Source organism: Cyclopterus lumpus, chromosome 1, assembly GCF_009769545.1.
Source record: "Cyclopterus lumpus isolate fCycLum1 chromosome 1, fCycLum1.pri, whole genome shotgun sequence".
NCBI classification, from domain to species: domain Eukaryota; kingdom Metazoa; phylum Chordata; class Actinopteri; order Perciformes; family Cyclopteridae; genus Cyclopterus; species Cyclopterus lumpus.
Genome location: NC_046966.1, coordinates 19,013,706 through 19,028,404, shown reverse-complemented (window position 1 = coordinate 19,028,404; position 14,699 = coordinate 19,013,706). Strand labels below are relative to the sequence as shown.

General features: G+C 43.0%; 1 protein-coding gene across 1 annotated transcript in view; it reads left to right on the top strand.

Moving 5' to 3' along the window:
- Nucleotides 1-14,699, top strand: part of nr3c2 (nuclear receptor subfamily 3, group C, member 2) — a 62,666-nt gene that overhangs the window by 27,032 nt on the left and 20,935 nt on the right. The window contains exon 3 of the mRNA XM_034540203.1: nucleotides 10,832-10,959. Within this exon, the coding sequence (XP_034396094.1) occupies nucleotides 10,832-10,959 (128 nt within the window). The remainder of the gene's footprint in view (nucleotides 1-10,831; nucleotides 10,960-14,699) is intronic.

The following is a 14,699-nucleotide window of genomic DNA, read 5'->3' as shown; positions in this document are numbered from 1 at the left end:
GCATTGTGGTAACTAAATTGAGCATCAGTGCATTTGCCATGTTGTTGTACTTATATCAGAGAATTATTAAAATTATTATATTGATTTCAACCCTATTGAACACACATGCAGAATGAGATCATAATTCATCATTATCTGACTATTTCACACTGAGTCACTTCCAGAATACTCGTCAGTTTCATTGTGGGCCAAAATCTCTGTCTATATAGTTTAATATATTTTTTTGAAGCCTGTCAGAATCAACCAGCAAATAAGTCAGTCTACGTGGATGTCAGAATTCAATTTAAATATTCTCTCTAGTCCTGTCTCACTCTACCCTTCGTCCCCATCTCACTGTATTCCTCCAGCCGGCCTCACCGTTGCTGACATCCCTGGAATTGGTCGCCCCAAAGAGGCGACGTGGGCGCCGGCTCTGAAAGGGCAGCCGCATGCACCCCCGCAAATCTTTCACCTTATTAAATATACATCAATAGTCAGCCATACCTATGAAGAAGCTCTCACCTGAGCCAAGGTCACTGATGCCTGATGTTGTTTTTAACCTCTTGTTTTGCACAGGAAATTATGTTTCAGGCTCCAATATGTGCTCCATATAAGTACAATGATGGCGAGAGGTGACAACAGCTGGTAATCACAGCCTCCCTCCCTCTCTCTCTCTCTCTCTCTCTCTCTCTCTCTTGTTTGTTATGTTCCTGTCTGTATCCTTCCCCTTCTCTCTGCACATATCCAACACGTGACTCTTCGTGCGACACCAAAAAGCAACGTGTGGGCATTGTGTGGTGACGGCCGAGGCCTGGTGCAAGCCTTATGATAGAGATGCAGGAGGCAGACACAGACACGCCATCCAAGCTGTCGCACTTCAGAGCCTTTGTAGAAATGTTCATCTCTCTGTCTCCCTTTTTCAAGAAAAGCAGTCAGGAACTCACATCAGTCAATCATTGTGTTTCCCCTTTTCTAACGCCAATCTGGTCCAATTTCAAGGGGTGTGTGACTTTGTCTGAAATGAGAAAATTGAGACACGTCGATCTGGTTTGTCGGGCTACACCCGTTGGGATGACTGTGCCGATGCACGCTAACTTCGCTACTTCAGTTAATGATATACATGTACAGTACTTTTTACAAATCAAACGTCTTAACTAGTAAAAAGCAACAACACAGCTTCACAAAAACACAGCCGTGAGTGCAGGTTGAAGTTACGGATTGCACATTTGAAGTTTTAGGCTCCTATTCCAAGGGCAGACATTGACTGAAGATGTATGGGTTACACTGTGGTTGTGTTGAAAGGGAGTTAGAGGGCGTTCTTTGCTATTTTATTGTGTAGACGGAGGTTTGTCTTTTTCCAGTAGTTTTTTGCAAACACCTAATTGCGCAATGTCCCTCAGCAGGTGTTGTATTGTTCATCCAGTGGCCATCTGGGCCTGTAATCCTTCGGAGGTGAACACACTGAATTTGAAAAAGGTCATCGCACAGACACATTTAGTTTGGCCCGATATTGTGTGTGTGTGCGTGTGTGTGTATTCGTGTGTGTGTGTGTGTGTGTGTGTGTGTCTTTGCCCTCTAACCTTCCTTTTCTTTTGCATTTCGTCCCGCTTGTGTGTGACCTTTTGTAATTTTGGAGGTCAGAATTAAAGTTGACCTTTTTATGAAATGAATGTTGACCTTTACAATGAGAAGACCTGATGGCGCTGGACAAACTGTAGACACAAACCTGTTGGACCATTTATTGCGTTTGCTCTGAGTTGATAGGTGTCAACCTTCCTCTTCAGCAGCACTGGCTCACCAAATCGGCAGAATATATTATATTATGGTGTTTAATTAAACCGATTTCTAAAATAGTAATTGTAAAACAATACTGCACTGAAGCTTTAACCAATCTCCTCCTTTCTCCACCTGCTACTACGACTCGTGTGCAAAAGCATTTGCAAAAATACTATGCAGAAAGCCTCAAAAAAATACATATTTCTGTCGTTGTATAATTTATGTCTCATCTGCTTATTTCTGTCGATCACGTGATTGGCAACCTGCTGTCAGAAGCAGTTAAGTGGCTGAGCGTAGCCGGGTATATGACTGCTCTTTTGCTGTTGAACCTGTCAAATACTATAGAGAGGCTGACTGGAGAGCAGTTCTCAGCAGTTCTTGAGCTTACATGCAGAATGTGCTGTCGTGGTGCTAACCACCTGGATCTGAGCCAACGGGAGACTTGGCTTTGACTCTCATGCGAGCCCACTTCTTGAGGTTGTGGTTTCACACCCAGTGACTTTAAGGAGCCACAAAACTTTAAACTATACATACAATAAACACTTACAGCAGATCCACTTGGCAACCCCACAACTAACTTTTCCCTGTTCAGTATGTACGGTTATGTATTGCGGTGCATGCAGCGTTTCCTCTTTGCCCACGCCGGACTCTCAGCCATGCTCTTCCTCCATGTTTGTCCCAGCAGAATTGTAAATGACTGGTGGGTGTTGAGGATGATCACATGTGACAGCTAATGCGTAGGGTTGCTGGCAACATGTGTCAGCGCCAGCGTACATTAACCTACATTTAAAGTGAGGCCTTTTTGAATCACACAGGAAAGGAAAAGGTCACCTCTTGAATAAGATTTGTGTTGGCAGGTTTAATTTCTCTGGACTCACATGCTAAGTAGATTTTTTGTGTAGAATTTAGATGCCAGCTTATACTATATGGTAATCTTATTGATTTGACCCCTGTTGTACTTAACTAGATGATAGCAAACAGGACTTGACTGTGCTAACTTCTGCTAGAAAGTGGAGAACAGAGGTAAGGAGTGTGTGGTGTAGAGGTGGCTCTGGTCAGCGCTGATCCCTTAAAGATAATCTCCCTCTCTAGGGATTTGTTTTTCTCATTTGTCCCAGGGCCTCTAAGCTGAGTTTGGAGGTCACCTGCTGTACAGGCAACCTGACCCAAACCTGTAAGGAGCCTTGTATTGCATGGAGTCGGTGGAAGAAAGCAAAGCAAGCAGTAAATAATGTTGAAACATGAACACCTGGGGAGGCCAGGTCTAGAGTTCAACCATGCCACTGAAATCAAAGGATTTGGGTCAATAACAGAACCCGTTTTAGCAGGGTAGCTTTGAAGTGGTCCATTTGTGTTGATGTTCGTGGCAGTGAGATGGATTAGAGTACATTTTGAGCCACGTTTCACAAAGGTGGTGAAAACGGGCTCCTTTTTGTGTATTTTGTTAGATTTAAGCCAACTACCATGCTTATTTTTGCTGTTATCATGTAGGTTTATGTTCAGTAGGGGAATTGGATTTAGGTCATTGAACTGGTATTCCATGTTTATTCACGTGTCGAACATTTTGTTTATCACTGGCCTCTTGTTTGCATTATTTCTCTATTTCCCATGCCTGTAAATCAACCTGATGCCCAACAATGTATTTCTCAACAGCTGAATTATGTTCCCAGCTGTTTTGCGGTTTCTGTTTTCAGCAAAGGATCTTGGAAACTTGGTGCTAAAAACAGAAACTGATCAGGGTGAGGAGCCCATGTGAACCCAACTGCTTTAAAGCAGAAGAGACACTTTGTCACAGTCGATCAAAACAGTGCAGGCGACCTCGGCGAGTACAAATGAATTTTCACGGGGATGAATTAATCATAGTAACGGCTGTAGTTTTTTGAATTGCAATGTGATTTGGTTACATGTGCAATTGTTTGCAGGGTTGTTGTTATACAAATACCAAACATTTTACAGGTGGTTGTTGTTTGGTCCAAAAATGTCTCTCTATGGAGAAAGTTTTTGAGGCAACCAAGTTAAAGCTTCTACGAGGAACTCTAATTTGTGTTGGTTTTGGCGGTCCCTGTGGACACAAGCGGTAGTGCTTCCAAAGCACCAGAGTCACTTCAGAAAACTTCTCATTTTACCGCAGCAGGTTTGAAGAGTCTTCCCCCATGTGGTCCTGGCTATGGTTCCCCGTGTGCCTCTCTTCCCTCCGGTGATGCGTGGTGTCGCCGTCGGCTGCCGGCTAAACCCTGCTGAGCTGAAGGAGTTTCTGATGAACCTGCATGATTTCATCTAATTTCACAAGAAATCTGACCCAGTGGCACACAGGGCAAGCTTTAAGAATAACTATGTAGAAAGAGCCACACTTCTCGCTAATGGTCTCTTTTACTTATGTAAGTCATATGGAGGCATTGGCTTTAAATTGAGGCGGTTTCATAACCAATCAAAGGTTTCTCGCATTCACTTTTTTGTGTGATATTTACACCCACCTACACCCCTTCTCAGCCTTGTGCATTTCCAAAGCTCAGATGCAACAATTGTCTAAATTGAGCCCTTTGGAGATCTTTGGCCTGGTTCATGCTTCGTGTATAAATTAATCCTGTGCATATGTTCAGAAATGTGAGTGGGTGTGTTGACCCCATCAACTGTATAGGAACTGTTTCTTCTTGTGCCATTATGCAAAAAGCTGCATTTTTGTGTTTTTTATATGGCTGCAAGTTTTTGCGTGCAGTTTAAAAAGTATGAAAAAAACGTGCCGAACACTTTCACCCTGCACAGAGACTATGATCAAATCTTCTGGGCAAGCAGGGGCATTCCATGCCTAATTTTATCCTGCGTGAATGTGATCGACCTCTCGACAGGCATGAATCACGGTAGTTTCCAGCCACTATAATCCTCCCCAACAGATAATAACACCCTGCCACATCTCCCCGAGAGCCATGCCGGCATGCTTTTGCGACTTAGCCAAAATATCTCAGGTGATTAATTTCATTCACTGTGTGTGTGACAGCAAGTGAAGTGAAAATGGTCTGGCTCTGTTTAGTTAAAAGCCGCCGAGTTACACTAGTGCTGCCCTAAAGGTATCCTCTGGCCCCGGGGCCATCCAGCTGCGACTGCTTACTGAAGGAAAGGTGAAAGTTCAGGAAGGAGTGGCTGTGGAGTTGGTTCAAGGAATTTAAAGTCAAAGACAGATACAGCTTCAGACATGTAGAGTACAAACGGGATACTCTGTATAGATCACAATGATACTGTAGTCTGTTTCTGCCCATTGACCCCTCTATCAACTCAGTGAGTGTGAGTGTGTGTGTGTGTGTGTGTGTCTGTTACATTCAAAACAATGGATTTATATGTGACAGGCGATCATGATTTGCTGGTAAAGGACACTTAAAGTTTATAGGCCCAAGCGTTGGAGAGGAGACAACACAACAGCTTGGAATTTAAAACCAGGAATGCAGTCACAGGCGGGACACCAGATTCCATCTGAAAGGAAATTGGCAATATCTGTTATTTGATGGTGAAATCACCTTATTTGACCTGTATTTAAGGTTTTTAAACAGTTTTTTAACGGAAGATACAAGAACAATTATAAACTGTGAGATGGAAAAATGACCTTATTGCATCATAACATTTCCAAGTTCTGATTTTTTTTCTTCACCATAAGAGGCAGCCAGTCGGAGTAGATTATACTGTAACCTTAACACAAGTGTAACACAAGCCTGACAAAGAGGAAATCTCATATTTCTGTATGCTCAGGTACTCTGCCCAATGCAAGGGTCACCTTCACCAGGAAAAATAAATCCCTGGTGGCTCTCCAACACTACCCATAAGACCTCTCTCCCTTTGAGAGGCGGTGAGTGGGTGTCAACCTAATATTTATACTGTCTGCTCATGGTTATGTAAGCCATTTTCTCCTCTTCTTTCGCTCCCTCTCCATCTCCCTCAGCTTGTTTAAACCAATCTACCTTTACCTTTCCAACATGCCGAGTTGTGCGTTACATAAAAAGTATTTAAACCGGACTTAGCTTAAGGTTTTTCAGCATGCCAAAAGTGTGTTTTTCATAAATATTGTAGGCCAGACTGCAGAGACGCACTGTACTATGGAAGTTGTGTGTGTTTTGTGTGTGTTTTTTTTTGCAGAGTCAAGGATGCTTCTCTTTCATGAGGGGTAGGTTCAGGGAGGCTGTGGTACTTGTCTGATCCCTGTGATAACAGCCTCTAGAATGAGTCTGTGTGTGTGTGTTTGAGCAGACACACACACACACACACACACATTTATCTTTACAGTGGGCGGCTGGCTCCACAGCAGTTTAAATACAGTACAGCACAGAAGTGTGTGTGTCTTTGGGAGAGACAGAAGTCGTGTCTCCATTCAATATATTCAAAGGTTTTATAATGGTGCAAAAAAGAAATGCAACTTGGGCACGTTTGCAACAACTGATATGAAGCCAAATAAACTAATTGGGTCAGAAGTTGCTGGGAAAGGCTACACATTACACTGGGTCAGCCAAACAGAGTAAAAGAAGAAGTAGAGGTTGCAAACTGGAAAGAGAGGTCTTAAGGAATTTGTTTCAACTGGGCCAACTAATATTGGCCACGATTCAGGTTTTCCGGTGACAAGGCCAGCATAAAGGTTTCTGGGGAAATACGTTGAGTCTTATGATAGTTACATGCGTGAGGAGGACATTGTTTTTCTATACAACAGATCTCTCTCTGTGGCTCAGCTGCTTGTTTACTGACTGTCATGCTAATGTACTTATGTGGATCACAAGGTTCATTCTTATCACGTGGGCCGTCCATCATGCAGCCATCTGACGGCCCATTATTCACCCATAATGATGTTATCTTGATAATCTCAGAATAACTAGAGCCCCATTGACTTCCCTTGTATCTGTAACTTGTCATTTATTTGACTTCATGTTTCGTTTTCTATGCCAACTAATTGTCGTAGTTACGTCAAGCTCGGAAGACTTATGACCTTTTCTTGTGACCCATATTGACCCATATAGCTAATACAGAAATTCCACTTTGACTGACTGCTGTCATTATCAAGTGCAACATTGGCCTCTGATAGATCGTCGGAAATTGTTTCTGGTCTCAGCTCTCACTGATTTAGCATTCCTTCCGCAGCTGAGACAGGGTGGAGATATTTGCACCATTTGGAGAATGCTCCCAGTGTGACATCTGAAGTACTTGAAGAAAAGCACGAGGCCAATTTTGAGGGCAAACATCTGCCCTGTGGTTCGGTCCTCACACATTTACCAGGCACAGTGGGCTTCGTCTGGTTTCAAACACGCTCAAATGTATTTTCCTTTGTCATTTCATTAACTTCTTTCCTAAGCAGCCCGTCGGTAGGGTGGGGGGTGGGGGGGGGGGGGGGGGGCAGCAGCGAGCGTTAGTAAGAGATACAAGTTTCTGCTTGTACATTTTGGTGGGAAGAAACAGGCATTGTGTACTCGCACTCATCTGTATCCTCATGGGAAATAAACAACAACTAAATCAGTTGTTAGCTTTGTGTGTTATCTTTTAAGATGAAAGGACACTGAAAACAATGAAACCGCTGCCCTGGGGTTTCTGTAGGAAGAGAAAAAAAGCAACAACTGGAGCGAAGAATGAGACCTTTGATCTGTGCAGCCAGTCCCATTGAGTCAGTCTGAGATTGTACCCAGAAATAAAGACACGGTGGAGAAACAAAGCCCCAGTTCACAGAAGTAGCCTGCACACAACTGCAGAACTTGTCATCCACATTATTTTAGAGATATGGTGAGGAATTAATTGAATTTTCTTCTTTAAAAAATGAAGAAAGTCTCATCTTCAAGGAGAAGGTTAAACATGTTATTGTGTATTAATTATGCTGTACATTGACCTATAATGGACATCTCTAGCAAATAACATTATCAATGCAATTGTGTTTCTTCTGCAGTCTGGCCTTGTGTTTTCAGTATGAGATGAACGGTGACATAAGGTCCTGCATGCAGGACTTAAGAACAATGTTACTTTGTTACTGCGCTACGTCATCATTTGAACCTTAATGGAAACAGAATTAAATTGCAACCTCAGAATACTTTAAACTATGAAAATGACAAGCCCAGCAAAAAGGAAATGTATTTATTGTGTCCTCGTGGTCAAAGACCACTTACCCACAACGTACCAATTTTGACTCTGACTGGAGACCGTCGTTGCATCTCATTCCCCTTATTCTCTTAAGCACATTAAAAGCACATTACATTATCGTTTGTGCCCGTACGTTGACATAGCGCAGGCTATCATCTCTGCAGAAAGAGCCTGATTTGGGAATGTCTGGTTCGCCCGTGTTTAGTTTTGTGCTACTGGCAGCCGTTGGTGCACAGTCACTGCAGCCTGGCCTGTCTGCTCTGGTTTCATAAGCAGAGAGAGTGAATGACCTATATACTTCTCTGAGGGAGGGGAAGTCACCTTGTTGGTGGACCAGCAGGCAGGCAGTCTGGCACGCAGTGACAAGGTTTTAATGTGTGGCATTATTAAAAGGCTGGACCACTGACTGCATTTTAGAAGCAGCTACTTTAGACCTCTCATGTGCTCCATGGTGTTGATCTTGGCTGTAAACTTTCTTTGCTTTCTTGTTAAACCCGCTTTGTAATGGTGTGAAAAATCCAATGTATTGGACAGGGGTGGCTGGCTGGCAATATTCAGCAGATTAACATGCTGAAAAACCCACCTCGACATGGATTGGTTTTGTGCAAGCACACGTACACACACTCACATTAGCTGAATCCATGGGGCCCGGTGCCAGAGAGATCTAGTCAGACAAACACCTCACCAGAGACTCCTCTAAGCGTCCTAACAAATTGAATGTGTGTGTGTAGATGGACGAGAGGGAATTAGATCAGTGGTCCTGATTGTATCCGAGTGTGCTGTTGCTGTACCCCTTTCCAGCAAGTCCCCTGGAGGAAATGTGTGTGCGAGAGAGAGAGAGGGAGAGGGAGAGAGAGAGAGAGCGAGAGAGAGAGAGTGAGTGAGTGAGTGTGTGTGTGCGAGGGAGAGAGACAGAGAGAGGAGGAGAGAGAGTGCTTGGCAGCTGGTTTGATGAAGGATGTAAGGAGAATGTTAACCAGACAATCACCTTGCATGTTATTGATTGAGATGGCAGCGCGGTAATTAGGACGGAAAAGAAGGGGAAGCTGAGGCCACTTTTAATGTTTTGATACAAGGTGTTCTCTCTTTGTACCCATCTACGTGTTGTGTTCTTTGTGTGTGGTGTGTGCGCGTGTGTATGCACATTAAGGGAAATGTCTTATCAAATATTTGACATCCCTATTTATTTATTTTCCTTTCTGAGGACCTGTCCTTAAATGCAGGAAGCTTTGAATCTACTCAGAATGTAAATGCATGTCCCATTTTTTTGTAAATTGTGAGAGCCAACTGATTCAGTGTCAATCCATTAATAAGTAGCGTGAATAAGAAGCATGCCTTAATATAAGATAATCATTCAGATTCATCCATAGGGCATGCTTACTCTGAAAACTGATGAAACCATGTCATATTTCAAAATGTACCTGCCCCCCCTCTCCATCTATCTTTCGCTTTCCATCTCCATTTAGCAGACCTTATTTTAAGGAAAAGATTTAGTCTTAATGTTCTTGGAAATGCGTTTGATATAGATGCTTAAAATGCTTTAATATATGGTTTAGCATTGGATCTACATCTAGTATACTGAAGGGATGCTCAGTATACTTTTTGAAGCCAATATACCCTTACATTTGGTTTTCAAAACATTGACATCTTAGAGTTAAAAAATAAACTTGTAAATATAATGTACTACTGACAATATTTCCAAATAATGTCAAAAGTATTTGGCATTTTGGTAGTGTTATTTCATGGTACTTATGCAGTATCTCTGGGAAGCAAAATCATCCGATGATATTGGCCCACTGGTTTATCGGGCTGCAATACCGACAATGTCCACTGTACATACAGCGCTCTCATATTGCAGTTTTGAACAAATGTCTAACTGACAAAACTACCACAACGACTGACATCGAAGCAGAAGTTTAACCGGCTGATTAGCAGACGGCCCACTTCCTTTAACTTGTCCTACCCTTATTTAACAGGAAAAAAACGTTTCAGAATGAAGCCGACAGGAGACTGATTATGAAGACAAGGTTTTTTTTTCTTTTTTTAGAATCATCAAGGTGAATCTGATAATGTACCTTGATATAGAGTATAGATAAATCTGTCACGCCCTACTTTTTGTGTCCTCTGCAAGTCCTTTAAACTGCTTTGAGCGTGCCTCTTTTGTTCATAGCTTAACTCGACAGGCATGTCATCCATTTACTTTTGACCTTTGACACCTATTTGCAGGAATAGGTAAACTGTAACGAACTATAACCAATTCTCCCATTTAGCACCGCATGAGTAGGAATGTAGTGTAAATCCTGAGCTTTATCGGTCATGTAATTGTAGAAATCAGTCAGCAGTGAGAGCTGTAAATGATGCCAAAGTAAACAAAGCCTTCTTGCCGATGTTGCTCAGAGTAAATGATGACAACACGACATACAATTTACAGTACAGCACACATCGGTACCCATTCTCAGCTTTGATCTTTGACCCTGAACTTGTTGCACAGCTGACTCTACTACACAGTAAATTCTTTGCTCAATCACAGTTTTTCTTATTTTTGGCCACCGCTCAATACTGTTTCCAGCGACTTTCACTTTTTCTGCCAGAGGAGGGGACAAGAAGTGTTTTGGATCCTGCTTAAATTTGACATCTCGCTCTGTGTCCCTCTGCTTATTGAATTTAAATAATCCCCTCTATAATTCTGTCATTGGCGTCTCTATAAGCCTGGTGAAGCTATAAATCAGTTGAGTGCAAAGCCCTCCTCTCTCGGTTGGCGGACATCTTTATGGTTAGCCACACGGTGCTGCTACTGTACAGTGGGGTCGTGAAAACACAAGAATATTACACAATGGGAATCAGGCAATAACGGCGCGAAGAAAGGGGACACTCTGCCCTGGCTTTGCTGGTTGTCTTTTAAAAAAAAAAAGAAATCTGTGTTGATTCACGTCGAGTCTTACAACTGTTTTGTTTGTGTGCGCGTGTGTGTCCTTTTCAGCTCGCCGCTGAGACAGCCGTCCTCAACGGCCAAAGTGTGCCTGGTGTGTGCAGACGAGGCCTCAGGATGCCACTACGGCGTCGTGACGTGTGGAAGCTGCAAGGTGTTCTTCAAAAGAGCCGTGGAAGGTACGTCATTCGCTCCTGTCGAAACAAGATATCGCCGCGCGGCTTTTTTTCTTCTTCCTCGGGGGGTGACTGGGAGAACTCAACACACGTAAATGGAAGAAAAAAAAAAGATCAATGCTGACTGGAATCACAAGCAATTTAAGACACTCATTTGAAAGTTTGACAGCACCGAGAAAATGCAAAAAGAAAACGCAAGCAGATGAAATGGTGCAATTTGCAATTAAAATCTCAATGTTAGTGTGTTGAGCGCTGCAAACTTTTCTCACACTGTCCATTTAAAAAGAAGGAAAAAAACATCTTCATTGTTTACAAAAGAGTGACATGTGTTGTTTCAACTCTAATCCTGAACACTAATAGTTGTATAACTATAAGAGGAAGAAACCTCTGCTACCGTTATTCAGTAAGTTTTATTAATTTTGCATTACAGCAATTTCTCTTGTTCTTTCCATTTCGGCAGCATACAGCGTCGATCACTTTTGCAAGAGCTATTAAGGCAACGTCAGAAAAAAAATAATTCAGTAGGTAATTCTCCCGCAGCATCCCTTTATGTTATATTTAGCTGAGGGGAAAATCACAAGCCATAATTTGCTTTTCATTTTGTGCCTGAGGCGTTGGCCTCACTCATTAAATTGAGTGTTTGGATACAAAATGCACTCGTACAGACCCGGTGCAGGCAGGAAAAAACCCAAGCAAACAAGCCTGCCAGCCAGCCATCAGGCCCTCTAGGTGTTGTTCTGATCGTTGGAGGAATTGCACTTTTATATCCAATCAAATCATTCCTTAATTTGATGATATTTACACACTGTCATTACGGAGACCTGAAACCAGATTATGTGTCAGGGGTTATCCAATCAGATATGCCATTGTTCTTGCTTCAAGCTTGGCCAGCAGAGAGCCGGCGGCACAAGCTAAAGATGTGACTTTGTGCGAGAGTGTTAGTCAGATGAGGCTCTAAGGAGCTCACATCTAAACACGCTTTGCACATCTGCAGCTCGATTCCTTTGGCGTATGATCACACAGAAATGGACTTGTTGATTATGTGATGCCCTTTGAATCTAATGCAGCGCTCTTTACTTTATGGTCATCTCCCTGTTTTTAAAAGGGAGCTTTCTCTTGATGCGTCACTACCAAACCAACGCAACTGTGCAAAACCCATCAAAGCGTAATGAGGGCAACCCACACCGCGGTGTGATGTCATCAAGGTTGCGTGCGACTTGCGCGCCCTTCCAATGTGCAAAGCGAGCTGTCACCTTACTTGACCCCCTCCGCAGCTGCTGCTGAGGTGTAAAGAGAGCTGCAAGGTGGAGGGAGGCAAAGGGTGAACATAGTGAGAGAAGGATTTTGCAAAGTGAAGAGAGATAGAGGACGGTGAAACAGATACAGTGAGGGAGGGGGGTTGGGGGAAGGACAAAGAAAAAGTCAGACGCAGACAGAGAGATAAAGAGAGGAGGAGCCGGGAGAGGGAGTAAGACACGGGGAGAGGGATGGAAAACGATGTGTCAGCAGTAAGCGCCCGGAGAGGTGTAAGTCAGGACGTGAGAAGACGTTTTACTCCTCCCCTCCTCCTCCTCTTTTTTTCTCAAAGTTAAAAAAAACGTAGACTCGGCATGCATGAGATGTAAGAGACGACTGCAGAGTGCGGGCATCTGTAGAAGGGGAATAATCCAGCCCGTGTTTAATTTCCTTTGGCACTGCCCGCCTGGGGGGGACTAAACTTTTCAGTCGGCTGTAGCTCATTAGACGACTAACTGGCTCACAGCCTTTTACTACAGAGCTAGTTAGCATTCCAGAGTCACCAACCAATCAGGTGAAATCCTACCGACTGCGGTGGGTCTGGTTTCCCCCTCATCTAAGTCATTGTTGGCTTTTTACGTTACATCATCGGAGGTTGGCTCAGTTATTTGTTGAGGGCTGTATTTTAGGTTTACATTTAGACCATCTTTTTGGAATATTTATTGGTCACATGTTCCTTCCACCGCCCTCCTCGAGAAAAAACAAACATTCATTCCACTTGTCGTATCTACCAGAAGGCAAAGCCGACGGTGCACCATGAAGTTTATAACCACGGTCCCGGGGAAATATGTAGAAACGCTCAATTATGTGCAGAGTTCTGACTGTGAGCTTTTCAAAAAGCCCTCAATTCATTCTTTAAGCTTTCACATCCACTTCTTTCATAAAGAAAAGAAGAAGAAAAAGCATTCATCCACCTGCTCGTCTGTTCACTTATCTGATACAGCTACTCCACTCACGCACATAGTAAACAAACAAACAAAGAAGAAGTGTAATAACTTTTATGAAGTTTTGCAGTTGCATTGCTACTGTTGACTCAACTGTCATATGAAAAACACGCAGCCAATGTATAGGCTCCGTTGAAATGAATGGACTCTTCACTACAAACGTGTGTACTGCGCCGCGGGGAAATGCCTTCTGACGTTAAACAACAGTTTGTAAATATGTGTTATTATCGCTAATGAAATGTGGAAATAGCTTAATGCATTCATATGTGCTTCTCTCCTGCACCCGCTCCACTAAAGACTAGTTTGTTGATACGAGACAGCTGCACTCAATAAATGGCTCCATGTGGAGCGCATTTGAAGAGTTGAACGCAAGCTTATTATTCGCATGTCATCAGTGGCTCGGCATGTCTGCTCTGTGCAATAATACCCTGCTTTTTGCTCACTTCTTCTTGTTGTTCACTTCTTGAACTGAGAGGTTTACAAAGACGTTAGTCAACCTTGTTGCGGCCCCAGTGTGTTCTGCAGTGTGACTGGGCCGCGGTTTCCAAGGCGCTGGTGTTAATCTAAAAACGTATTCCTCGGCACCACCTCTGTGGGAGAGGTCGTCCGAGGACACGACTCGCACCGTTCCTGCTCCGAGTGGCAGCTCTGCCATCCAATCGCCTCTTTTTTCAGCTGAAGCCGGGGGAATAAAAAGGCCTCCCACCCAACCCCCTCCCCTACCCGTGCTGGAGTGAATGCTTCAGGTTGTGTGTGAGAGAGGCTCGTGAAACAACGGCTGGAGTGAAGCCATTTAGCAGCCCCCGATTCCAGCTCCACAACTCGTCTCACACCAGCGCTTCTTTGCTCAGAAACTGCGTTCAACATACAAACACAGCCGCAGGGGCGCAAACTAACCATGCACACATGCATGAACACGCAGGTCTTCATTAAGCAGTATAGGATTTCAGTTGTACAGCATTAGGTAGAAATTAAATCTTCAAAGCTTACTGTAAATATGTGTGTGACCCACATTGCTAATAGGCATTTAGGTCAGAGAATGCAGCCTGAGAAAGGGTCTCTCTAATGCAGCCTTGATAGATTTACTGTCCCAGTGTGTGTGTGTGTCTGTGTGTTACATCCTTTCTGGTTTAAAAATAGATACATATGTGCATACAACATATTGGGGCTGCAAGCATTTTTTAAAACAACAAATGTGCCCGTTTTCTTTTTTTTATACATTGATAAATTGTTTAGCCTGTGAAATATTACAATGAAAAATCCCTCAAGCTAATCTGGCAACTCAAGATGGCTTGTTGTGTCTGACAAAGAGTCCAAAACATTTTTTTTAAAGAGCAGAGAAACTCAGCAAATTCTTAATCATCTTTGCTGTTTCTTCTTGATAAATTACATAATTATTTAACTTGCTGCTGATTATTTTCTTTCTTCTTTCGAATCAATATTCAATTCATTGACAACTTATTTCTGCTCTACAATAAACATACATTCTCAGCATTTTGCCTA